Source organism: Pundamilia nyererei, unplaced genomic scaffold (assembly GCF_000239375.1).
Source record: "Pundamilia nyererei isolate P.nyererei 1_Seehausen unplaced genomic scaffold, PunNye1.0 scaffold00060, whole genome shotgun sequence".
NCBI lineage: Eukaryota > Metazoa > Chordata > Actinopteri > Cichliformes > Cichlidae > Pundamilia > Pundamilia nyererei.
In genome coordinates, this window is record NW_005187461.1 from 1494728 (window position 1) to 1522423 (window position 27696).

General features: G+C 42.2%; 1 protein-coding gene across 2 annotated transcripts; it reads right to left on the reverse strand.

Moving 5' to 3' along the window:
- Positions 1 to 27530, reverse strand: bicd1a (bicaudal D homolog 1a). 2 transcript variants are annotated; one of them, XM_005734792.1, is made up of 10 exons: positions 27194 to 27530; positions 10675 to 10887; positions 8031 to 8183; positions 7125 to 7613; positions 5553 to 5945; positions 3735 to 4490; positions 3472 to 3623; positions 3127 to 3337; positions 1515 to 1590; positions 1 to 479 (listed from the first exon to the last, which is right to left on the reverse strand). In XM_005734792.1, exons 1-9 carry the CDS (start codon positions 27407 to 27409, stop codon positions 1543 to 1545), a joined length of 2631 nt encoding a protein of 876 aa, XP_005734849.1. In that variant the 5' UTR covers positions 27410 to 27530; the 3' UTR covers positions 1 to 479; positions 1515 to 1542. The 2 variants fall into 2 exon arrangements, with proteins under 2 accessions (XP_005734849.1, XP_005734850.1); XM_005734793.1 differs by lacking the exon at positions 1515 to 1590.
- Between the last annotated feature and the right edge of the window lie 166 nt (positions 27531 to 27696).

A 27696-nucleotide genomic window follows, 5' to 3' on the forward strand; every position in this document is an offset into this window, starting at 1 on the left:
AGAAATAAATAATTGGCAGAGTGAATAAATTATAAATAAATACTAGGAGAAACAGGGCGGCAGATTTCAGTGTGTTGTCACTGGCATTTCTGCCTCAGGTCAGGTCTCTGTTTTGTGTTTCCAGGACAGTAGGTCACTTCCAGAGATGAAGGAAGCGTCCTGCTCCTCTTCTACGACCCAGGTAACCAGGAGGCCGGCCACAGCTGGGCAGTGTAGTGCTCAGTGAGATCACAGAGCCCAGTAAGCACCCGGTTGGACTGCTTGGTGGAGGGGAGCTAAACTGAGGGAACCCCCGTCCAGTGTGTCTGTGTCTCTGCAGGACTGCTTCCAGACTGAGGTCTGAGCAGGACCAGCGTGGTTAGGTGCCAGGAGGATGGGGCTGCTGGGCCAGACAGTTACGAGGGTCGCAAGGGGAGAGAAGGCTTCTGCTGCTGGACAGGACTGCTCGGTGTTCCTGGTGGTCTGCCAGAAATTTAGGACTGAAAGGAGGCAAAGACACATGAGAAGAGAATAGTGTGAAAAAGGTTATTCCAAATATAAAATGCAAAAATGGAGCATGAGACGGTTTCCTTCCACATGTAAGCATGAAGAAAAAAACATGCTTAGATGTGGATTAATACCGATACCACTTACATCTGATACCCACTGCAGCATGTTAGCTTAGCTTAGCATAAATACTGGAAACAGCTATTCAGCTCTATCAAAAGCTAGAAAAAGTAGTAGTACAGGTTACATCTGAACTTTACAGTTTGCATACTTAAACTCCTTTATTGTATCTATTAAACAAATTCATTTGCTAATGTCGTTCTTTTTCTTTGGCCGTGGCCAGGCCAGCTATTGTTTCCAGGTTTTATGTCAAGCTATTCTAACTAGTGCTAACTAACTGATAGTGACAGCTTCATTTGTGGTGCACAGACAGAGTGGTGTCAGTCTTATTGTTTAAGTTTAGGAACAAAGGAAATATGTGCACTTTTAGAAAGTCAACTATTTAAACCAGGCCAGAAACAACATGGTGCACGGTGACATCGAGAAATCAAAACAGGGTTATAACGTGAGGTAATAACAACATCAGCAGTAGAGCCTAACTGAAAAAAGAAGACCCTCATATTCATCACTGGATCAGCTCTTCATTGGCCTGCTAGCAACATAGCATTGTGCAGAGCATACGTTAACAGACCCTCCTTCCAGTGAAAACCTCGCCTTGTCAGAAAAGCATGTATAGATACAAAATGGTCATGCAAAACTGCTCATGCAGAGTGACAAATAATTCATAGTGTGAACTATTAATTCCAGAATACAAGGGTTTGCATAATACTTAATGTAAAGGTTAATATTTGGATCATGCAGGTTCAGTTATCTTGATGCAGGTGTTGCTGCTACTAAACAAATCCAACTAAAAATGTGAAAAAGTCACTTTATATGACAAAGATGTGACATGTTACTGATAGAATTGTATGCAGATAGATAGATAGATATTAGTAAGTCTACTGCTAGCAGGTTCTACAGCTTGTTACCTGCGTACTAGGGAGGCTCTCCCTCGCCTTAGTTGTGGGGAGAGTAGCGGTACTGAGGCAGCAGGCTGCTGACAATCTACAAGAAACTGATAAATTAGACAAATATACAAAGTGGTGACACTCGGGGTTAGACAACAGAACAGAGATAACAGGGTGGACAAGACAAGGGAAGACCTCATCAGAGACAAAGACACTGAATTCTACTGTTACCGTGACTTTTAGGGTGAAGCACCAGGCTGATCCCGGTCAGTTTTTCTCAGTACATTACTATAGATCAATAGCACACTGGAAACCAAACTGAGTATAGCTCAAGTGACTGCCCAGTCTCATCAGGACCGGCCACTGCACAGCTAGACAATCTGTGCTGGAAGCAGAAAACACAAAACCCCCAAAGAGACAGAGACATGGACACTTTTACACACACACACACACGCCCGCACCCACCCACACACACACACACACACACACACACACACACACACACACTTGCCAATACAATATTATATTGATTTGCAAGGGCAAAAAAAGACAAGGACGCGTACAGTGAAACAAAAGCTAAAAATATAATCCTACTCTACCTCACCCGCTGCATATAGGCATTGTATTTTTGGACTACACCAGTTCTGCTGAGGTCTTGTTTACTCGCTCACTTAACACAGAGAAGATTACACATTGCTTTTTAAAAACATTTAGTTTAAATTGGCTTATTTATAATATATGTGACTGTAATTCGGAGTCAAAAGGAGGGAGAAAAAGGTCCAACAGCAATTGACTGCAGTTTCAAAAGGGAAACACATTTGCTCAAACACCGCCATCTAGTGTTGAGAAATGGTTACGTCGCAAAGAGGATTGTGCTGCAGCAAAGAATTCTTTTGTTTACTTTCCCTTTTCCAAAGAGGGGTTAGGAATACACGGAGAAAATGCTTGACTGGTTTTCCTACTAGTCTGAGCCTGTCAAAAACCTGGGACAACTTAAGTCATGGTGTAAATAAATTGTAAGGAAAAATCTCAGCTGTAATTCATTGAATCTGCCACAGTGAGGGGCTGTGAGTCATTAAAAATAAAGCCATTTTTGCTTTGTTGTCATTTTGAAACACTTCCTAGTATTGGGGAATGATGTCATATTTTATGGCAGCAGGATTTTAGATGGAAGAAAAGATATCTAATATCAGATTTGTTATCTGGTATTTCATAAAGAATCTTCCCTGTGATGTGTCATGGGCACAGATGTTGCATGATAGTGCACCGGGGTGCCGTATGCATTTCTAAACTAAAGACACGTGATACCACCTCTCCTATTCCACCTAATCTAGAGGCTTCTGGGAAGAAAATTGGTGTTGGGTGTGGAAATGATGATAAAAAACAGCGTAGGGCTAGGCATTTAGGATCTACCAACGACTTCGAACTCCAGAGAGAAACTGGAGTAACTGCAGTGACGCAGAGGTGAAGGTACGGCTGATATCCACAAAGCCACAAACAAACATGAGGTTAGCTCTACACAGGGAAGATTACAAAGGGTCACAGTGGTGTTCGGGGTGTGAGTGATGATGATGAAGTGGCTGTGGAGGCTGGTAGGGTTGGAAGAAATTGTGGGGACACCTCTGCGACTTACTTTGGGTGGGCTGCTTTTTATCTTGGGCACTTTAGCACCACGGGTACGGTGAGTCTGCTCGTGGTCAAACTCCAGATCCTCCAAGCGTTGGGTCAAGGCCAGTTTCTGCTGGATGGCCATTCGGAGGAGGGAGTTCAGCGTCTTCTTTTCATCCTCTGCTGCCGCTAGCTGCCTCTGCATCTCATCCAGCTGTGTAACATATTCATCACACCTACAGGGAGATTAACAGACACACAGCAGGATTATGTGTAGCCACAAGTCAACATTTATACGCAAATTCTACGTTTTAACCGAACACTTTGCTTTCTCATCTTAGCTGTGCCACATTTCCTGAGCCCTTCTCACCTCGTTGCAAACATGGCCCTGAGAGAAGAGAAGGTGGCTGCATCTTCTTTCAGAGCCTTCAGCTCATTCCTTAGCTTCGTCATGGTCTCTGTCACCATCGCCTTTTCATTTTCATACTTGCTCTTCAGATTAGCCAGCGCAACTTCTGCTGTCTGCAAAGATGGGCGATTTGAATTGAATCATTTAATGTTAATGGAAAATGCATTTTAGGCTTTTTTAAAAAATGAAATAAGTGCCAGAATCCAACAAACAAAAGATTTTACCTGCTTATTGGCCTTGAGCACCAGCCTGAGTGTAGCTATTTGCTCTCTCTTAGTACTAAGCAGGGACTTGAGCTTTAGTATTTCTTCCATGCAGGACTCTTTGTCCTTGTCAAGCATGGGTGCTAACTCCCTAGCTGCAGCCCTTTGCCTGGACAGCTGCAGCGAGCGGTCAACAGCCCTCTGCAGGTGTTTGATCTGGTCTCTGATGATGGCGTTTAAGTTATAGATATTCATCGGCTCCTTCCGCAGGTCCCCACTTGAGTCTGAAGGTACCGGAGATGGGCAAGGAGAGATGCCGATGACCGGGGAGCCGGTGTAGTTGCGGGTAGGGCTGCTGTGGCAGGAGTCTGCTGGGTTGTGAGTTGTTGTCTCGTTATGCTGGGCATCTTTGGATGGGGAGTCTGTGGAACTGCGCGGAGACTCTGAGGAGCAGGCTGCCGATGCTGCCGCAAGACGTCGCGCCAGGCGAGGCGAGAGCAAAGCTCGAGGATCCTCCGAGCCTTTGAGGCTGCCATTGCGTGTGATTCGGCTCTGGCGGTAGTAATCCAGCATGACACGGTTTGGTGTCTCGTTGTTGCACAGACAGACGTGGTGGTAGAGTTGCGCCAACTCCTCACTGAAGGTTACCAGCTCATCCTGGGCAGCGTTCAGCATGCCCTGGCTCTCTGAGGCAGTACTCGCAGTTGCTCGGAGCTCCGCCTCCAGGCTTACAACCCTTTCCCGGCTTTCACGATAACTTCGCTCCAACTGTGTTACCTGCTCAGAAAACAAACAAACAAACAAACAAACAAACAAACAAACAAACAAACAAACGGTGAGTACTAGGGGTGCAACGATACTCACATCGATATTGAACTGTTCGATACAGAGCTTTCGGTTCGGTACGCATATGTATCGAACAATACAACATTTTTAATTTATTTCTTTTCTTCTGACGATGCTGTCTGTGTTGAGAGCTCAGAGGATCTGCTTTCGACTACTCCGCCTAGGCTGCACTGTCGAGCGCAGATTCACTGAGCACAGCGCAAGCTAGCAAGACAGAAGCTAAGCTCGTTGCAACAAAGCTAAGCTCGTTGCAACATGGCAAACTGAACCTCCCCCACCCTCATTCAGATCTGGCCTTTGGAACTATTTTGGTTTTCATGTGAAGTATGACCCTGAAGGTAAGCGCGTCATGGACTAAAGTAAAACAGTATGTTGGATGTGCCACGCAATGCTCAATTACATGGGTGGGAACTACTGTGTTAGCGCAGTTAGCTCGTTAACGTGCTGACGCCGTCCAGCCCCACGCACGGGCGATCCGCGGTAGCTCGTTAACGGAGATTTGCCGTGTTGTGGCGTTAACGTCATTTCAGATTTACGCTGACAGCACTAGTGGGAACATCCGACATCATCCCGAGTCATTTAGACAGCCGTTAGCACAGGATTCTCCTTATGGGGACCTGATATGTTTAATATGCTGCTGAGAATACAGCCCAGAAGAAGCTATAGTAGAGCTTTTATTTTGGAAAGAGACATTTCTCTGTAATAAACTCTTTTCCAAAGATGAGGGATTTCTCGATCAGATAGATTTATTATTTTATCCCTTTGTTGTTTCAGCAACGTTACATTTAAAAACTGTACTTTTGAGTTAAAATATATATTTATAATTTTAATAAACGACAAATTAAAAAAGCATGAACATTTTTTGTATCGAAAAAATATCGAACCCTGACACCAAAGTATCGAACCGAACCGTGAATTTTGTGTATCGTTGCACCCCTAGTGAGTACGTTTGCAGTTTTACTTTCAGCAAAACTGGATTAATATTGCACAAACCTGTTCAGTCAGTGCCTGGACCCGGTCATCATCATGGCTGTCTCCCTGTCCCTCCACCGCCTGATTGTACTTCTCCTTCAGGGCCTTGAGCTCTGCTTTTAGGTCGATCACCTCGGTCACCGCCACCTTGTACCGACACTCAAGAATCTTAAAACCGTGGATATCGAGATCATGATGGCTATTGGCCATTGGGGATGAGGACCCCCCATTAGGTTTCTCACTCTCTTCTGGATCATCGAGCTCTTTGTCTCCATTGAGATGTTTCATGGCGTTGACGCGCTCTGTGAGACGATGGACGCGCTCATTCTGTTCAGTCAGGGCACCTTGTGTGTGCTGCAACTGAGTCTGGGACTCCTGCAGGTTCTTGAGCAGTGCTGCCTTCTCACGCTCCACCTGCACGACAGAAATACAAAATTAAATTTGTTTCTTTTTGTACTTTCCAGTGCAATGTCATTTTTGTGTACGTCCTCCAGAACGACACGTTAAACTATATTAAAGCAATAAATCTGATTTTCAAGTTCTGAGATTGAACTATAAGAAACTCTGGACAACTCCAGAAGAAACACAACGAAAACTGGACTTCAGCTGGACATTATAAGGCTGATGGTCTTTCCCAGACAGATCAACTCAAAAGAGAAAATTAGCTAGTGAGTAATTGTGTTTACAGCGAGAGGCACACTGTGAATAGAGCAACCACTAATCTAGTTTTCTCCTCCCTGCTGGTGCCCAGCTAGATAAAAGATGTACAGTAATGACTTTATTTGCTTTTAGCACGAGTTTGATCTCTCTGTGGTTTCACTGTCACTTAACATTCTATATACCATCCTCCACGATGAGTCTGTTTTGTACTCAAGTGGGTTTAAGTGAAAGCTAGTTCACCTATATATTTTATATTATATATATTTTGTATTTTTACATTCTTTGTATACAGTAGCAGCTTTTCACAGCGTTAAGCAGGAACTAATTGCGGTGTAAATAAAAGTGTACAAAGCAGTTTCCTTCACTTTTGGCATAAATCTGTTGCCTTTCTCGGCCTTTGTCTTGCAGCTGCATTCTCGCATACTGAAAGCTACTCCCTCCATGACATGCGTGAAAGCATACATAATATATAATGCATGATACAGACACTGAATGTGCATTAGCATGCTTCTTAAAAAGCACTTACCAGATGGGCGCCCTGAGCGCTAGGGCCTCGATTTGAGTCTGAACATTTGTGATGTCATTCCTCTAGTCTTTCTCCACTTCTCATCTATCTCTAATGTCAGTACAGGGTTCAAATGACAATAACCTTAAATGAATGCCTTCAGACTCCATCAGTCTTCACACTAAAAACTAAAATATACTGTGGGAAGGGAGATCAATATGGTAGTCCTGCAATCTGCTCTTTGAAGCTAATTTCAACCCCCTTCAGCGCTGTTATTTAAACCCTCGGTGACGTTCAAGTGACGTCAGTGTCCTTGAAAATAAAGATTCAGTGACCCAACGATTTTCTGATTTCAAACTGGGCTCGGGGCTCATGTGGGACTTTAAACTTTCAGTGAAATTTCCAAGGCGCTCTCTCTTATGACCTACCTGCAGTAGCTGCTGTTTAAGCTTCTGCATCTCTGACAAGTTGAGCTCGCTGAACAGATCTGGCACGGGGTGAAGGCCATCTCCCTTTCGGCCGGGTCTGTAGTCCCCGTTCATCTTAGCCATCCCAGAGCCAGCGTGAAAGTGACCGTTGCAGCGGTTGTTGTCCTCATTGTTGCCATTAGCAGCAGGGATGGTGCTGCCATTAGTGCCGTTGCTCTCCTCGGGGAACTTCAGGCCTTCAACTCCGGTGACAGTTAGCGCCAGATGAGCCCCTGCGCCGTAGACGCTGTCACCCAGGCTGATGTGATGGGCTAGTTCTTTCCTCAGATTGTTCTTCTGCTCGCGCTCAGTCTTGAGGGCATCCAGGGCTTCTTCTAACTGACCCTCAGAGATTTCCTTTAAGCGCAAAGCGTCTTCCAGCTGGCTGTTCAGAAGGACAGTCTCCTCCTCCAGCACCTTAATTTCATGTTTCAGTCCCTCGTACTCCACCTGAGGGACACAGAAAGGCCACGTGGTAACAGGAAAAGAATTATTTTAACACATTTGTAAACAGCTGGTAAAAAACAAATCCTTTAGAAATTAATATAACCGTTAAGATCTCTATTCGACTTCATCTAACCACGTGTCTAGAGCTAGTTTAAACTAATACGACTTTGTGTTACTGTGCAGGAAACACTGTGAGATCACTGCGAGTACTGGTACATTTTGGTGACACGAGTGTGAGTCATTAAAATCAATTGAGCCACCGATTGCTGATGCATCACTGAAAGTGATGACAGATCTTTAATAGGCAATTTCACTGACACGCTTAAATCTGAGAAATACATTTAGAGAGTGAAACTCTACACGACAATGACACATAAATAAGAAGCTATTAGTGTGCAAACTGTTGATCTTCGTACCAACCTGGTTCTGCTTGAGTGTGGACACCAGTTTCTGAAGTGTGATGTTCTCCTCCTCCAGCTCTGTGTAGTCCTGAAGCAGCCGGGTCTCTCTGAACTTGTACTCTTTGATCTCCTCCCTCATTCTGCTCCGTTGCAGCTCGAGCATCTCGTTACTCTGGAGGAGGAAAAACAGCGGTGACATTTTTAACAGTTCCCATCACTCTTTCCGCTCATTGAGGTCTCATTGGTTGGGATAAATCTGCAACACGTCTTGAGCCGACTACAAGCCACTGTGGCCAAATTTATAATAGCTACATCAAATTAATTTAAGATGATATTTACTGGAATTAAGAATAGACTTCTCATAACCATCACAGATGCTAACCCAAAAAACATGCAGTGATCAGTAACCAGAATAGCTAGCATGTAAATCCAATATGCTGAATATGATTAAACCCTAACAGGCAAAGCGGTGCCCACGTAAACAAGGTCAATATCAAATACAGTCCCGTCAGCTTAAGATTGCATGACATGCACAGACTCATAATGCTGATGCATGTAGACGTGACTTTGCACACTGAGGTAGGACTTTCTCAAAAGCTATTTTTTTTACATACCTCTACTGTACATGCGCTGAAACACTCTCTGCTGTTTCCCAAAAATTAACTAGATGATATTTACATATCAAGACAAAAATGAAAAAATATATTTTATATATCTTATTTTCACACACAGTTGTGTGTAAATGTTTGCAGCCCAATGCAACTAGTGGACAGAGTCTGTAGTATAGGCTACAAAATAATGTTACAGTGCATTTGCGCATGTGTGTACTCCTGCTGCTGCAGAGCTGCCTGCAGCTCCCCTGCAGTTCTCTGTACATATGGCAGAAGTGCTGACCCAGAGACTTTGTGGGTGGAGTGGGTGGCTACACGCATTGGCAGTGAATACGATGCTACTTTTAGAAGTGGCAAAAAAGCTGAAACTGAAGACCTCTGGTCTACACTGAACCTCCTGATTTGTGCATTAGCTGACAGGAACTCCCATTATATAAAAGTTAATGGTGTAAATGGGGAAATCCCACAAAGGCACAATTGGACTGTTTTGCAAATACATTGAAAGCACTTTTACGCTAAAACTGGCTAAAACACTGTAAAAAGAAAAAAATAGAGCAGACCAAAAACACACAAAATACATTTGCGGTTGATGTATGAACATGAATATAAGCTTTCTGTGATACATGTTGTCAAAATACATTTTATTAATAGTGTGCAGCATATTCAAGGCCAAATAATACTGGGGGCAATCAGACCCTACGGTCAGGGACAGATCGGCACACAACACTGGCACTGAGCCCGCCACAGGGCAGAGCTGTTCACAGCACGAAGTGCGGCTGTTAAAGTCATCATACAATGGTACCCACAACAGGGGCCCAGCCATGTTGTGTTCATTCATCCCTGCCATCACTGCTGTTGTGGCAAAGTTTTACAAATTGAAAGTTTAGGCCTGTGTTTCCTTTTTTGGGCTTTAAAGTGCACTTTGATTTTCATCTTTATCACTTCTCATGTTCTGACTTGTAACTCTAACAACAGACATCTATCTAAACTAACTCAGTGTTTTTCCCCAAACCTGTATATGTTAGGTTGCTTGAAATCTGTAAAACAAAAATCTTTTAATTAGATTTGCTCTGTGGTAAATGAAGCGCTCGATGTCACTGCAGCACCTGCCTCTCACGATGAAAGGAATCCTGTTCATTAACTGGCATCACATGTGCAAATGAGGACTTCAAAAAACAGCAGAAGGCACTTCATAAATATATCAAAGCGCCACACTCATGACTCAGACATGAGGCATTTGTGCATAGGAACAACTCATCGTGTGTAAAGGTTTATCAGGTAATTACAGCTGAGATGTTGATTTTGTTCCACATGCTCCAGCACCATCAATATCTTCACTTCTTGTGAACTTTGAGAATGAGCGAACATCACAGCACTGCCTGACCAAATTAGTGAATGAGAGTGTGTCCTGTGGGCGTAGTGCTGGTACTCTGTCCCTACACATGTGCCGAGCTCAGGGCATTTCACTTTATATCCCAGCTTAGCACTGGATTTGCCCCCCACAATGGGGTCGTGGCCGCAGTGTCTGACCCCTGCTCGAACTCCGGTACTGCCCAACACAGTTGCTGCAGACATATATACTTGCATAAATACACACTTTGCACATATGCATATCGTTTATTATTCTGTGTGAGGCATGACACCTTTTAGTTTGTCACAGTAACCTCTTGATCTTTGATAAACACATAGGTCTCATGTTAGTTAATGTAGAATAAAAGAAATACTAGTCAAACTGTGGAAAACAATCCGTTTGGACTCAAGAATTGATCATAAAAACTACAAGATGGCTTTACATGCAGTTAACTCTTACTGTATCTCGCTCAGTCAAGAGCCAGCTGCAAGCCAAATGCATTCAAGTTTCAAAACAACTAATGTGCACATCTCATAGAGAGAATTTTAGGTGTTGGTAACAAAATACTACTGACATAAGCAGAAATATATAAAAAAGTGAAATGCAGTTTTCTTACACACACAGTAGATTCAATTTCCTGTTTTTCTTTATTTAGGAAGTAATAAATCGTCTGCATGCTTTCCTCGTGTTGACAAACTCACCTCTCGTAGCTCCTGTACAAGTGCGTTGAGCCGCTCATTCTCTGACTGGGCGTTGGACGCCACAGAGCGGCTAAGCGTCACCTCCGACTGCAGCTCCAACAGTCGGCCCATATAGTAGGCCTCCTTGGAGGCGGACTCCTGCAGCAGTGTCTCCTCATTGGTCTCCCCATCCTCTGCCACCTTCCGTTGGTTGGTGTAAGCCTGGCCAAATGCCTGAAGAGATAAAAAAGGGAGGGAGGTAGGGTAAGAAGAAAAGGAAACCGGTATTTCTGTAAAGTCAAAATTAAAATCACACTGATCCAAATCCTGTCAAATAGCATCAGCATCATAATCCAAGCGATGGAAGGGATTAGCACACACTGCCTCGGAAATCTTACACATCTCTCCCAGCTGTGTGTGCTAGGCCGAGTGCTGCTGTACTTTTGACCACTGGCAGCACTGATGGGACACTTGCAGGGGCTGGCCCTTAAGAATACCTGCTGTCTGTCGATGTGGGTGATGTTTCACTCAGATCAATAGACACAGTGTTCCCATTTTCCTGACACAGGTTTTCACGACACTGAGAGCTGGCGTGTCATGATAAAATCAAAGCAGGTATCAACAGAAAAAACATGGCAACCACAGCGGGCCTGCTGGGTCAAAGTGGTAAACTAGCAAACACACATTCACTGTTAGGGGAAGACCAGTGTTTCCAGTTCAGCGCTATTTCTCTGTCAAGGTTTCCTGAATGCATGTGTGAGTTTCATGACTGGAACATCAGTAACTGTTTTAGTGATTCAATAAACCATGCTTCCCTTTTGCCCCTTTCCATCAGGAGAAATGACTTTGGCGCCTGCAGAAACCTCTGTGAGAGAAAATGGATCATCTGAAAAATATTTTATGGTTTACAATCGCCACAGGATGCTGTAGACCAGCGGTCCCCAACCTTTTTTGCGCCACGGACCGGTTTATGCCTGACAATATTTTCACGGGCTGACCTTTAAGGTGTCGCGGATAAATACAACAAAATAAAACCAGTACCGGCACCAAAAAAAAGGAAGCTTTAGTCATAACACACGGGAAAAAACCCAGGGTTAACGATAAAAACAATAAAAAAAATTACAAAAATAAACTATAAAAACCCTGAAAACCATAAATTTCACACCCGAGCCTCAACTCTCGCTGCCCGGTAACAAACGACTCACAGACCGGTCCGCGGCCCGGGGACCGCTGCTGTAGACGATACTGTATTGTATGGTTACTGACTCTTCAAACTGACCATGCAATTTAAATAGGAAGCCATTTATTTTGAACTACATGTTTTAATAATGTAAGCTTCCCAATCCCATCTCATCATCATAATATTTTCTCTGTTTGTCATGAATCATTTATTAGGCACAAGCATCCATTACTTTGAAAAGACATGAGCCTAAAGTGCAGCTGTCTTTTCTTTTCATTTGTGGCTAACGAGCTAAGCGGGCAGTCTCCTGCTGTGTTGAGGTGAAATTAATTTGTGCTTTTACATGTAAAAAAAAAAAAAAAATTATGAACCACATGTTTCTCTCTTTATGGATACTTATTATCAAGTAAGCAATAAAGTGGAATTAAAGGTTAAATTCAGTTCAGTTGCAGTTATGGCCAACAGGCACATTTTCCAATCTGTCAGTGTAACCCACTTTTAATCTACATGCTGTAAGTCTGTTAAATAGAAGCTTTTTCATTCACGCTCTCCTCAGAGAGCATGTTAATGCAAATTCAATAGACCTCTTTATTATGCCTTTGAATTACAAGTGTAGCAGTTAGCATATGAAGAAATGCCAGCAATAATCGGTCTGGCAAAATGCCCCGTAAACTAAAAAACACTCTGCAACATGTATCTATTAAAGAAAGGTTGTATTATATTTCTTTATTATTTTCCTTCTGTACACACCACTTTCTGTGTATTTCATCATTCTCTTTTCATACTCCTTTGTGCACGCACCCTGGTGCCCCCTCTCGGTCTCAAGAGAGCCACAGTGTGATTGTAGTGAATGATTAAGAGGAAGGGCCTCTGGAACAAAACAGACGATTAATTCTAGGCACAGTGTGACTGAATGAGCTTGCATTCTCTGCTCGGATGAGAGCCCGGCAATCTCGGAGCAGGCCTCACGGCAACAGCTGGGCTCTGCAGGACAGAAAGTAAAAATCTGGCCCGGACAAAACCCTTTATCACAGCATTTAGTTCCAAAGAAATTAGTAGGAGATTTCAGTTAAAGATTTTAAGAAAAGAGGTTCTGGTCCTCTGAGGCTTTCCCTCCAGGAAAATGCATCTCCCTGCATCACATTACAATCTTCCTGAGAAGCTCCTTTTAATTGCTTGAAAGTGCATCGTGCAGAATTGGATCAAAGACTCCCGGCCAAATGTTATTCTCTGCTACAGGGATCATTTTAACACCAAAAAAAAGACCTGTTTCAATCTTTCGACATGTTTTAAATCTCATGATAATTACATGAGCTGTATGTATAAAGTGACGCCCCAGTATTTGTGTCCTAATTGGCAATCAAGTGGAGAAGATTAAAGTTTAATATCGTTTCCTCAGGATCACATTAATATGGAGTCACTCATGGGCAGCCATTTTGGATCTTTATACTGAAAATCACAGACTGCAAGAAGTGTTGAGGCTCCACACTCGTATGTGTCTCAGACAATGGGTTCTATAGATATTCATCCCTGGGGCGACAGGAGGAGGAGCAGGCAAAGGGAACAAACCCACCACTGCAGCAGTGTGAGAGTTTGTGTAACCCGAAAATCCTTCCCTGTCTGCTGGAGTCCCTAATGAGAAGTCAGGGGAGGTGCTCTGGGTGTGTGATGTTGTATTTGTGTGTATATGCATACAGCAAGGATCTATTTTTACACCCAGGAGGTCAGAGGATGGAGCTATTTCTGCAGCAGCAATTAATCTTATGAAAACTTTCATCATTAACAGGGGGACTAATCTGTCGTACAGGAGCTGTTTAATTATAGATGGTAATGTAGCGTAAAGCTAATGCAGGATATACACTCGATTACATTTTCAGAGTCAAAGAGCAACCCTTGGAGGTAAATGAACATGCTCGAAACGTGCAGAAACACAGTCGAGAGGAACAACCAATAACCGAGTTGTATGAGTTATTTATGTCAGTTATTCTAATTAATATGTATTTTTAATTAGATAATTTTAAGCACGAGTGCGGCATCCTTAATGTTTCTGTCAGTTATGGGTGAACAGAAATATGGTTATTAGCTAAGAAGCAACATTATTATGAATAACATAAACACACAGATATATACACCAAATGCTGCGTCTCAGCCAGATGGGTGGCCTGGGCAGTCACATCAGGGATTTCAGTACCATGGAGAGAGACTTGCAGCACATCCACTACCATGCAGCTGTCAGCGTGTGTGTGTGTGTGTGTTAGAGGGCAATCATTCACCACGGGATTGATACTGTAGCCAGACAAAGGGAGAGAAAAGACAAAGAGGACTGTTCAACATGTGCATCGTCAAAACAGCACATCGCAGCTGATGCATGGGACATTTCATTTATTTTTAGTTTCTCTACTTTTTTATCCAAAGTGTTTGAGAGCATGCCGAATAATTCATTCAATAAAAAAATCCCTCCACAACAGTACTCCCAGAAGGAATAAATAATAATCCCCAAAGCACAAAAATGCCCCAAATATGACATAAATAAGAAGCAGCATGCAGTGTCTCAACCTTCAGTCACCACGAGACACAAACACACGTTAGCTGGCAGTAAGTGAATGAGGCAAGTATGCAAGATGCAGTCCTGACTCACTCGCTCCTTTTGACACACACAGCGTTTGACTGCTGTACGCGACTCAGAGAAGGAAAGAAAAGAAAAAGTGAAATACCGCATTTTATTTCAAATAAATATGGCGAAGAAAATTTCCCTGTTGTTGTTTCTGTTCAGTAAATAAGCTTTACATTATCTTGCAAACTGTCTGTAATTAATACTCTGTAATCTAGGAATTTAGTTTTAGTAGTTTTTGCTCTATATAATTGATATTTTAATGAATACTGAAGTTTTTTAGTGGGGATAGGTTAATCGATTAATCGAAATTGCCCATAGGTATGAATGTGAGTGCGAATGGTTGTCTGTCTCTGTGTTAGCCCTGCGACAGACTGGCGACCTGTCCACGGTGTACCCCGCCTCTTGCCCTGTGACAGCTGGGATAGGCTCCAGCGACCCCCACGACCCTGAAAAGGATAAGTGGAAGCGAATGGATGGACGAAGTTTAGTGTTTATCGTCAATAAAATGTAAATTTTGTGACAAGTGAGACTGAGCGAGCCTCACTTTTATTCGCTAATATGATTGAAACTTAAATGTTCACTCTGATCTCTGAAGCACCATTTAAAAGCACCTCGATGCCTTCAAAGCTATATGATCAAAGTTTTTTCTAAAGCTCACAATATCGTCTTCACAGCCACAGATAACATTAAAATGATTGTGAGTAGTTCTTCTTACAATAAGTAACATTTAGCCTTAGTCTAATATGACACCAAATGTAATATTTTCAGTTTAATATGCTGAATATCATAAACAGATACTGAAGAAGGTTCATGGAAAACACTGCTCTGCCATATTTTTGTCCTTCAACAAGGACGGAGACATGTCTTTGTTGGTTTCTAAGCAACAAGAATAAATGCCAAGTCAAGAGATCTGTCAGACACACGAGCACATTTCCACAAGTAAGGGGAAAGTGTGTAATCACAGCCAAGTAAGAATGGAGGAAATCAATTAAAAGATGAAGAGTAATTGCAAATTTTAGCAAAACATGTTGAAAATCTGTTGTTTTTTGTTGTTGTCAGTGGACAAAATTAGAGTTTGCAGTGCGAGCATTCTACCGCAAGTGTTTGTTTGTGTGCTTTAGGTCATCAGGACTACTCTACTGAATCACGAGGGATATTTATAGCTTATAACTGTATTGTAGAGTGCACATGCATGCTCTGCAGAACCTGTTAAATTTCCCTAGAGAGAGCTCCTCTATCCCTGAATTACTGTCTGCACAAAAATTGAGCTACATGAAATGAATGATTTATAGATAGTAATGAGGATAAATAGCTCGCTTTCTATTCCTCCTTACCAGAATGCTGTTTAGTGCAATAAAGCCTATTATTCCTCTTATGACAATATGCTATTATGCCCACAACTGAGGAATAAAAACATCTATAATGTAGGCTAACAGCTGAAAAATGCTTTCATGTGCTTTAAAGTGGAAAATCAATCCCAGAAATCCACAATGGTGTCACATCTGCTGCTCACCAACACAATGACCAGAGAACACGCTGTGTGAAGCCGAGGGTTCTGCCAGTGGGACAAGCGGTGCCTGGCTAAAATGATGCGGCTTGTTTGAGTGATTCAATTTGGCCCAAGTCTGCTCCTGATAAGAAAGATGGTTGGATACTTTCCCAGAATGCCTATCACTTATACGTGTTTAGTCTGAACCTGACTGAATGAACGGTGTGGTGGTAGAGAGGCCGCTGTGCATTAGATTTCTTTGTTAGATTTTTTTCTTTATTTACTGCTTTTTCTCTTAAAATACGTCCCCATGTTCGCCTTCTCCGCCTCCTTACTTCACCCTTATCGTCCCCAGATTTAAAATCAACCTTATTGACCCAGTGTGAAACTAAACAATGGCCTACATAACACTACATTACTACATTACTGATCTGATGACAAACCATTACATTCACCTAGAAAGCTGCGATTTCCCATTAGAAAGGAAGCAATGACCAGTGTAAGCCGACAGATAGGAAAGCCACTAGAGGACTGCACAGACTGTACCAGCTTTAGCTGTGTCATTCTCTTTGCTTGGCAATGTGCCCTACAGGAGATCCTGAGCTAGTGGACCACAAAAACACACAGTGGAACCTTCAAGCTATTCCAACACACAAATACGTATTCAGAAATACACATCGGTACAGGACAACTCGCACTCGTGCTAAATCACTGTTCATTCCTGCCTTTCACAAAGAGGGAACAACAAAAGATAAAAATGAACACAACTGTAACATCACCTGTTTGTTAGTAAAGCCTCAACCTGAGCATTTTGACCACGGCATCAAGATTTTTTGAAATAATGAGAATAATGAGAAAAAGAGGGACACGGTATGCTCATATGATTGTGACATATTTATCACAAAGGGGGGTTTGGCAGTTTTACTTTACTGTCACTTCTACAAAGTTAATACAGTGACGAATAGAAACCTGTGACTGAGACATAAATTCATCTTGTAAGTCATTGTTTAGGCTGTGGACTGAGTGAGCTGCAGGGTCATGCTCTATTATGTTTGCATTCTCCTTGGTTCCTTAAGAGGAATTTACAAACCAATTGGTGGCATCACAGCGGTTCCATAAAACCTCTCCGAGAGGACTTTTTCCGTGATGATGATTTTATTTCTTTTACTTGTGGTGTCCCGCAGGGTTCCGTATTAGGTCCAATTCCTTTTTCCATCTATATGTTACCCTTAGGCCTAATCTTTAGGAAGCATAACATCTACTTTCACTCATACGCCGACGACACCCAGATTTATCTTCGGTTCACCTCCACACCCATGGAATCGCTAGTCAAATGTCTTGACGAAGTTAAAACCTGGATGGCCTCAAATTTTCTTACCTTCAATGAGGACAAACCTGAGGTAATTATTTTTGGACCAAGTTGTAATTTCAATGCCCCAGATTTGGACTTATGTAACCTAACATGTGCTGTTAAAACGCATGTAAAAAACCCGGGGGTTTTCTTGGATAGCAAACTTACATTTGAGAAACAAATTAATTCAGTTGTCCAGCGGTCCTTTTTTAAATTAAGGCTCCTATCCAAAGTGAGATCTTTTTTTATCCTTTAGAAACTTGGAACGAGCAATTCATGTGTTTGTTTTATCTCAACTGGATTACTGTAATTCACTATATGTGGGTGTCAGTCAGTCCAGCTCGGCCCGGCTCCAACTGGTACAGAATGCTGCAGCTCGCCTTTTGACTCGTGTGAAGAAACACCAACACATTACTCCGGTGCTTGATTGCCTTCATTGGCTTCCAGTGCGTTTTAGAATTAAATTCCAAATCTTACTTTTGACTTATAAAGTGCTAAATGGCCAGGCACAGGACTATTTGTCTGACCTTTTGCAGCTTTATACGCCCTCTAGAGCCCTTTGATCAAGTGATCACCTGCTCCTTACCTTACATAAGTCTAGGATGGTTCATAGAGGAGATCGAAAATGTGGAATAATCTACCTCTCCACATTAGAAAGGCCCCAACTGTTACTCTTTTTAAATCTCATCTTAAAACACATTCGAAACTGCATGAGAGTTACCAATTCTTTTATCGAAATTTTCTTTTAATTTTCTTACCTGTTGTTGTTGTTAATGTCATTGTTTAATTGTTATTTTGTACAGCACTTTGGTCAGCTCCCTGTTGTTATTAAATGTGCTTTATAAATAAATAAATGAAATGAAATGAAAACTGTTATACTGTCTGTGCTGGGTTCAGTGCACCTTTTCAGTCTTTTAATAAGCTAACTATGCAAACTAGGCTGGCTAGCTTTGGCCATTATATCAGCAGCTCACTCTTTCGTCCGATTAATGTCGCATTTCACTTCAACAAGTGCTTCCCTTAAACCCAAAGTTTAGCCTTAAAAATGCTGGTCCACATACCGATGAATGGTGTCATGTGGCTACATTCATTTTGGTGTGTATAAATGTTAATGAAAACTTTGTGCTAGTTTCCTTATAATTAATCAGCCAAATATTTAGTGCTTTATAAATGAAATATTTAGCTGATGTCATAAAGAAAAAAAGGCCAAAGAAAGTATCGCTTATCAAAGAAACAGAGAAAACACGTACCAGCGTATCGCTGCCAAATCTGTCGCCACTAAAGATTTGGGTAGTTTGATCAACTGATCAGGGGATAATCATTTTTTGCTTCATAGGAAATTGATAGCACGATGCAAATGAGGCTGTTTCTCATACTTGACTGCACAGCCAACAATAACAGTAACATGTGGGATGTGTGCTAAAGCTAAATTATGTTTCAGAAACACTGCAGCCCATATTGGACCGTTCTTTCTATTTGAAGGTTATTATGTTGTGCATGCAGGTGTGTAACTGTGTGGCTAAGTGAATCAGCTGTAAGGTAATCCAAACAAATCCTCTCCCTCAGGTTACAACCTGATAAACACAGTGATTTGCTCAGAGGTTCATGAAAACTAAATTAGCAGAAAAAAAGTGATAAAGTTAAATATTTCTAAAAGGATAATCCACCAATACAACAAAGTGGCCAGATTTAATATCTTATTAAATTTCCATCTCCATTTATACCCCCCAATCCCGCCATAATTTTCATTAAGTAGTCAGGGGACGAAGACCACTAATGGAGTACGTGTCTTCTTTCTTTATGCAGTCCCTCCCTCTATGCTGGTGTCCTTTATCCCCCTTTTCAGGTGGCGGAAGAAGAAACCGGAAACTTAAAACAACAACAGCGTCTGAACACTGAGGAATGTGTTACAACATCAAAAGACAGAAGTGACTGAAAACTCGCAGGCTCATTGATAATCTGTAATCGTTCCTGCAGACACACCCAGACAGGCAGCCAGACTCATAAAAACAGAGAGACACACAGAGCAGATTCATCTGATAAAACGCTCTCCTCTCTCTGCACTCGGTCTCTCCTGATAAAGAGGACTCAGCCAAGCCAGACAAATACAGACTACAATGGAGAGGCTAGCCTGCACACAGTGACCCTCTTGGTATTGCATGCATGGGGCCTCAGGGTGACTCAGTGCTTTTGTGCAGCCACAAGAGACCCTCCATGCCAGAGTATGTAGAGTTTGATTTCTTGAAAAAGGTACTAATAAGGTGCAGTATGGCACATATTCACACCCATGAGAGTCTTAAATATCTCTCCATTGTGTATTATAAGCTGTTTTATCTGTTTCTGCTCCTTTTGTATGAAATGTTTTCCTTGTCAAAATGATTTGTTATCATGCTTGATGTGAGTCAGTGTTTGGACAAAAAGTTTGCACCCAAAACTGCCAAAAAACTTAATCCCACTAATTCCAATTAAGGCCCATCATCTCCATATTCACCCTGACATGGCATACTTCCTGTTTTAGTTTCCTGACCTTACTTGAAGTCATGACCAGTGTACTGAGAACATGGTTAATTAAACAGGTTAACTATGGAAAGTCTGTCTAATTCTATACATTCCCTAATAGGGCTGAAGTGACAAAGACGCATCTGTGACCCTATTCTGTATGGCACACCCATCACAAGCGCATGCTTGGGTGTGCATGTGCTCATGCCTGCCTTTGTGTGTGAGAATGGTGACAAGGCAGAGGACAGGGAGGATCATGCGCATTTCCAAGCGCCCTTTGCGGGATAAAATGGCCTCTGGATATGGAGATAAAAGGCTTCTCTTTATCGGGCATGCTGGGATGAGAAGCATAGAATAAGACTATACTGTAGATGAAACTCAATAGCTCTGTCTAGACAATAAGAAAGGCTTAACAACCACGTTCAGTGATGCATTAATGACTTAAGAGAAGTCCAATTTAATTCAGGCAAACAATAAATTTTGACGACACATGGAATAATGTATTTTTTTTCCTCCTTGTGAGAGGATGGACAGATTTTTCTGCTATGGTATCCGAGTTTGCAGCACACACAGCTAAAGTGGACAACTAATCGATACAGCAGCCAGCAGGGAGGGGAGTCCTGTTCTTACTACATTTCACTGCAGCAAAAAGGAGCATTCTGAAAAAACTTAATCTATGCAGGGACGGGCGAACCTGAAGGGGCTCTGCAGGTTCATTAAGCCCCTTTCTCTGTGACAATAGAAAAGAACAATCGTTACACTGAAGCAACTGAACAAACTCTGTTCTCTGCTCCTCTATTCTGCTGACACAGTGTGTATACGATACGCACAGCACACTTTTGTGTCTCCTCCCCTTTTCTCCATTACGTCAATACAACCATAAAAACCTGAAACAACAAAGAGGGCCTGGTTGATAGGCTGAAATCACTCAACACCACTACAATATCCTGCCGCCCCTCACCCTGTGCTCTCCATCACAACATCCCCACCCGAGCCTCCCACCTTTCGTGTTGCACACGCACACAGGGGAAAAACAGAAAGGGGGAAGCTCTGTGCACATCAGCCCAGATGTGTGGCTCAAACACAAAGACCAATGATTTTCCCTTCAGGTGCTGGAAAAACACACACGGCAACTCTCCACAAAAACAACAGAGACCACGAGGGCATGCAGGTCCTTATCTATATGCTTGACTGCATCCCTGAGCCTGTTGCAAGGGTCACAGGTCAGCATCAGCGAAAACTGCACAGTGCATTCCACTCTTGGCTTTATTTCCATCCAAGAGGCAAAGGTGCCAAAAACAGTTTGATTGCTCATAAAGCGCAGTGGGTTACTGATTAAAGAGCCAGTTTTTCTAAAATTCTTGAAGCTACTAAATAGAATCTCTCACACGTGTTTAGGCAGCATTCACCGATCTTTGCAATACACACGACGCTACACACAATAGAGTCCAGCGTAGCTCAGACATGATACGTTTTCACCAAACAGAGCAGAAATCAATGCATAATTCCCACTTCAATCCAGGGGGGGGCTGTAGGGGAATAATGAGATGAGGAAGGGCACGCTGAGCTGATGGTGTAGTGCACAGCTAAAAGATTGAAACACTACCATCTCATGAGATATTGATTCAACCCTTCTGTCCATGTTTACTGCCTCTGCCAATGTAAAACAGGAGTCAAAGGAGGAGGTGGAAGGAGAAGCGAGAAAACCCTTTCTCCCCAGCTGCTGCTTTCTTGTTTGAGAACGTCAAACACACCAGAAATGTTAATAAGTATTCAAGTTCTGCTAATCCTTTTAATCAATGTTCCTTTTTTCCTTCTATAGAGTGACAGTACTAATTAAAAAAAAGCCAGATGTGCACAGCAGGGAAAAAGTGACTCTTCATCTTGAATGTAGTCAGATTACACTGTTCCATGTCTGCTTAAGAAATCTGAAACTTGGTGGTGGTTGCTCATTCTAAAAAAAGTTCATCTAAAGCAATTTCTCACACACGATCATTGACTAACAGCATATCACATTAAGTTGTGCAAATCCTTCAAGAAACTGTTTCAGTCATCTAATGTGGAGCTAGGACTCAACTGCAGAGGAGAGAGTGAGATATTTATTCAGTCTGATGTACAAGTTCATCCAAAGGCACACAAACAAACACACAAGGAAGGTCAGCCAGTGCTGCAACAAAGAATGTGGGGAACACAACAACATTTATACACAACAGGAAACAGGACACAGCATGAGACACAGGTGATGGTAATCAAAGACAATTAGACAGATGGGGGAAGTAAAACTAAACACAAGGCTCTAGAGACATGCAAGTACCAAAATAAACTAAATCTAAACTAGTACAATCTATAGTACAGTATTCCCCCTTTCCCTCCTCTTATTCTCATCCTTGATTTCTTTCCCTTCTCCCTCTTCAAATGCTTTTTAGAAATTGGGACATTCTCCAAGATGGCACACTGAGATCAATTTCCAGGTCACAGGCATGAAGATGGAGGAGAAAGGAGACGAGGCACAAATTATGGAAAGGAGACAATAAGCTGTGATATGACACATGTCCCTACCCAGATTCAAACTCGGGAAATTGCAGCTCAGTTTAGGTATCGTCCACTGCAAGCTACAGGAATCCATGCAAACACAAAGCTTGTGAATATTTAGAAATCACACGACACTTATAAAGCGCTTTGAGGTCAGGGTTAGCCCCGCCTACTATAGGTACAAATTAAGCAGGTGAGGAAGAGACACAAGGAGAAAGGATGAGGCAACAGTCATACAGTGTTCTCATACTGACTTATATATTAATTAGATTCAGTGTTCCATGATGTTAAAAGAAAATGGATATAATACTGTTTTTGTATTTATCACACATACAGTTGATCATCTTTGATAACAGCCAATAGGATTTCAAAAGAAACACATATAATTATACAGTCCAGCTCTTTCTCATGCTTCTTTGAGAAAGACAGATAAACCTGTGCATTCTTGTTCAGTAAGCTTGCTCTTCTTCAGCTTCTTTCCTCTGGATACAGTTTATGAATTAAGAAATCCTTAAATATCCAAAGATTCCAGTCATAGTGAAATCATTCACGTGATTGTGGACTATGTTTTTGAAGCCTTGGGTTCAGGTTTTTGCCATCCTTTTCATCTTCTTCCTCTTTTCTTTAAACCAGACTTGACCATATGCACAAACTGTAGAGCTGGGGAGGTATCAGCTAACACTAGCACTGGTTAGATAACAAGATGAATCCATAACTCACTGACATATTAGATGGTATGCTAACGTTGGCAGATGATAAACAGGCTGTATACAAAGCTGAACAGATGGAGGCTGAAGACGAAGAAACTACACCAACCTTTAGTGGCCACACGCCTTATAATGAAATACAACTTAAATAGATGTTTTACCGATTTGAATACAATTTAAACAGGGCTGCTATAAAATCCCCCCTTACAGGTGTCATGGACAGGAAAGCTATAAACAGCTGTGTGTTCAGACCAAATGTAAAGCAAAGTTTCACCTTGTGTACCTTTGAAAAATGCACTAGCTGGAGTATTTTTGGACCATTTTGCAACCTACATATTATCACCCCCCCATTAGCTTAACAGCCAGTAGACATAACTGATAACTGGAGTAATTTAACAGTAACACACTTTTATAGCATGCGAGCAACTGCTAAAATCTCGCTCATTGTCTCCTTTTTTGTTCTGTCTAAAAGTAAAGTGCACATCATACAAAAGACTTCCTTTCATTTCTGTTTGTTGCTGGCTGTGGGAGAATCTCAGCTGACTGTGCTTGTGCAACACAATGCAAACATGTTGTTAAAATGTCTGATGATGAAGCTTAAACCTTACAGGAGAAGGAAGTGCAGGGCCCGGTCTTTCAGCATTACGTTCTACTTATCTGATTAGGAAATTCCACGTTGATCTGATGAATCGTGACTCAGCTTTTCTTTTTTGGTCTTTCAGATTACCATGTGAAGTCTTTGACACAGATCTCAGCTGGCATTTTTCATGGCCCAAAGCAGAGGGAACAAACTGACCTGTGAACTGCCGGTTCCCAACTTATCACAAATGTCATTTCTTCTGCAAGCTTCTGATCCGAAAGACCCAAAAGATGACTTATGAAAGCAGCTGATATTGCTAACTTTTATTTCACATGCTTCCTCAGATCCAAGGTGTATGAAACATGTCAAGCATTTTTATTCAACTAAACAAAATAAATAATTATATTATGAAATGATAGCAGAGCGATTCTCTTCTAATACTTCTTAAAGGTAAATTCAAGCTTTGCTGACAGCGTGAATCCCTAGAAAGCATATAACCTCACTAACATGATGGAGCTTATTCTGCTCTGCAGTGGCATCCTCCTCCTTCTGCCTCCTACTATGTGTCCTTCCTGAGGTTGATCTGCCCAGAGATAGCGCTAACAAGCCAAAGCCACAGGGTAGTGATGTCTCTGTCACTGCTTAGGCAGCTATCCAGAGACATACAGTGCATACACACAGAGAAACAAGGAAGGAACGGCTGATTGGGTCGTGAGGCAAACACTGAGACGGGGAGGGAGAGACGGAGCTGGGTGAGGGAAACAATGTATAGGTAAACAGTGGACAAAATAAAATAAAATATGTATTCAGTGCCAACACATGCTCTTGGACCCTGCAGATAGCAAAGAGATGCAATTGCAGTTATTTCTGAAGAAGCAACAGTATGATGAATACCACTGGAGCAACATCAATTTCTTACAAAGGACTGGGATCATCATCATCATCAAAAACAACAACAAAAAGCAAAAATGTCCAAAAAATACGTTTTTGTGCATGATTGTACACACAAAGACTGTTTGACTTATTTGCGTGGAGGATGCTGATGTGTCACGTCACATCATGACTTTCCATATCCAAGTCCTTGTGGTTCATTGCATAGCCAGATACTCACACAGATACACACTTTTTGTAAAACAAGCCCAAATTAGTCCTGTGTTACAGTAGCTGAGGCACTTGTGTCTTGCATAGGTTTCTCCATGTGTTTAGTTTGTGAGCTGAATGTGCAGCACAAGCAGCGCTCTAACCAGCGTCTCCCCACCAGCTGGGACCTGGATTGAGGGCAAACAACCTGAGCACACGGGGAATACAGTGCTGCCGTATGTGTGCCTACAGAACGTATGCAAACGCAGTAGGAACATGCATGCAAATCTGGGCAGCTTGGACATACACACATGCAGACACAATGGCATATGATCCGTGTGGCATCTGGATAACAAATACACACTTCAGGCATTTGTTCTTTGTTTCTACAAGTATGATAAAGTAGCCTTTTGTCAGTTGTTGCTGAAAAATATAGAACAATGTAATACAAACAATACGACTGAAGAAAAACATTGTAATCTGAAATAAAAAAGGTGTCTACCTTTCGCTGTAATTATATATTCTATTCCACTTAATCCCAGAAGCAATTTCAGTTTCTATCTGGAATTTCTGCACCTTTTATTTTGCACCTCTCCCGAGTACAGGGAGAGCAGATGTGATGTTATTGAAGTGGCAGGTTTGCACGCTGCCATTTGGTCTCTTATTCATAGAAGTGTGCAGCAGACACACAGGATCCCAGAGGTGGGGTTTTTTCTGCTGAAGCAATATCACATACAGAAAATGTTGCCTCTGTCAAGCGAGAGGTCAATCATACAGGCAAGCAGATGTGAGCCGACCACAACACTGAGGAATGGTTGGTGGTTTTTTGCTGACCTGATGTTCTTTTTCAGTTAAAATCAAAGTTTTACTACAAATGTGAAAACTAAAAGGATGAATAATGTACGAGCAGCTGCCTACACTACTGCTTAAAAGCAGTTGACGTGCTTAATTTATTTTTTAGAGGTAGAGGCAACTTCCTCTAACAAAGTCAGTTCTTCCAGTATGCTTTAGTCGTATAATCGTCTCCCCTCTTAAAACACGGCCATGTCTTTATATTTCTTCTCCATTATCTTTTCTTTCTCAACATATTCTCACCATAGTCCATCATAATACCCATCCCTCTGTAATCCATAAGTGTGAGTTATCAGCTTGACACTGCTGAGCTGCTGGCTGTATCACGCTGTCTCCTCAGCTTTCTTGCTGTGCTGTTATCTGCACTAAGATCGTTCAGATTCTGCATGCGTGTCAAACCGAAATGTTAAGCTAAGCAGTGGAATAAAAGGGTACGAGGAACAAAGTATAAATACAATTAAGCATGCAAAATGTAATGTGATAAGTGATGCTTAATGTACTGTGTGGATTCTTTTTTATTTGGCTATATTTGGTGAGCTAGTTGCACAAGAAAGAGTCACTGATGTGTAGGATGAATGTGGACTTTTAGAGGTTTATTTCAAATGGGCTACACGTGAACCAGAATCAAAATGATTCTTATGCGAAAAAGTGAAACAATAAAAAGAATAATTCAGAGAATTACTTTGACCAGGGCTGTTGGCTATCTTTGAAAGGTTTAGCTAACACCCTTAGCATATCAAAAAGATCACCTGTAACACATGATGCATTCTGACAGTCCTCAGAAAAGTTTTCTTGTGACTCGATGACTTAAATGTTCGACCAAAGCAACTGATGTTCAAGTGATAATAGATGACTCCATGTAAATAATGACGGGGCCTATCTCGATGCCACGGACACTCACAAGCACTCACCGCACCAGTGTAACCAGCCTTCAACTCCTTCTTCCAATGGTCAGCAGTTTCCATAGGCGACCTTGGACCAGGGAGCCCTGTCAGCATCTGCCTCTTGCTACATGTATGCACTGAGTGACTCGACACCCTGCAGTCATTAGCCAGGTCGACACCTACCTTAAAAGATCTTGGATTTTAACTACATGTTTTGATGTGACTTTATCTCTTATAATTCAGACCAGTTGATTATTGAAGCACCATGTGGCCTGCAGTGAAATACCCTCAAGAAACATCTAAGCAAAAAAAAAAAGGTCCTAAAAGAGTCCCTGAAATTCCCTAATGACTCTTCTTACTATGGAAAACAAAGAAACTCCCTGTTGTGGGAGCTGAAGTGGACTGTTACTGTGTGCTTGCAGTTCCGACACTGTAATGCTCAGTGCTGCTCGATATACCCACTGCACAAACAGCATTTTACATTATAATTTATTCATAAAGCAATTTATTCATACAGTGTTGCACATTTTCCAGCTGGAGCATCTTCAATTGCATCATATTTAAGTTGCATTAAACTATTGCTCTTTTTGAAAGCCCTGATAAATTGCCGCCCCCACTCTGCCTCTGGGCGTCAAACAGGTTTATAGATACCCGCTGAGCGTCACTCAATTGAGGTGCAAGCGAGTCACACACCTGACTGCAGTGCTTTCCCCTCCCTACAGAATGAAAACAAATAAATAAATAGAATCACTGCCCCATCCTCTCCTCTTACCTCTTGTAACTGCTCCAACTCCTTCCTGAGGATCTCTTGTTCGGTCTCTAGCTCTGTATACTTCTGCTTCAGCGCCTGATTCTCCTCCAGGACAGCTAAACCGCACTCCGCAGCCCTGATCTTTTCCCGGTTCGCCTCGGCCAGTTCCTGGGCGAGCCGCTCCACCTCGGCCCGGTACTGATCCACCGATTCCCCGCATCCTGCACCAGCGGCCATCGCCCCTCTTTCTCGCTTTCGCTTCGACTAAAAGCTTTATGTCCCCCTGTCTGTCTGCGGTTCCCCCCGTCTCTCCACCGCTTTGGACAGAGGCAGATGAGCCAGATAGGCGGGCGGAGGCTGCGAGATGATGAATATCCGCCCCCCACCCCTCCTCTCCACTGAGAGCCAGCTGCAGACTGGAAACGAAGCACAAAGTAAAAACAACAACAACAAAAATAAATCTGTTTTAGTGCTTCAGTATTCTGAACAACATTCAACAGCTGATAAAAACGAGCTTTAAATAA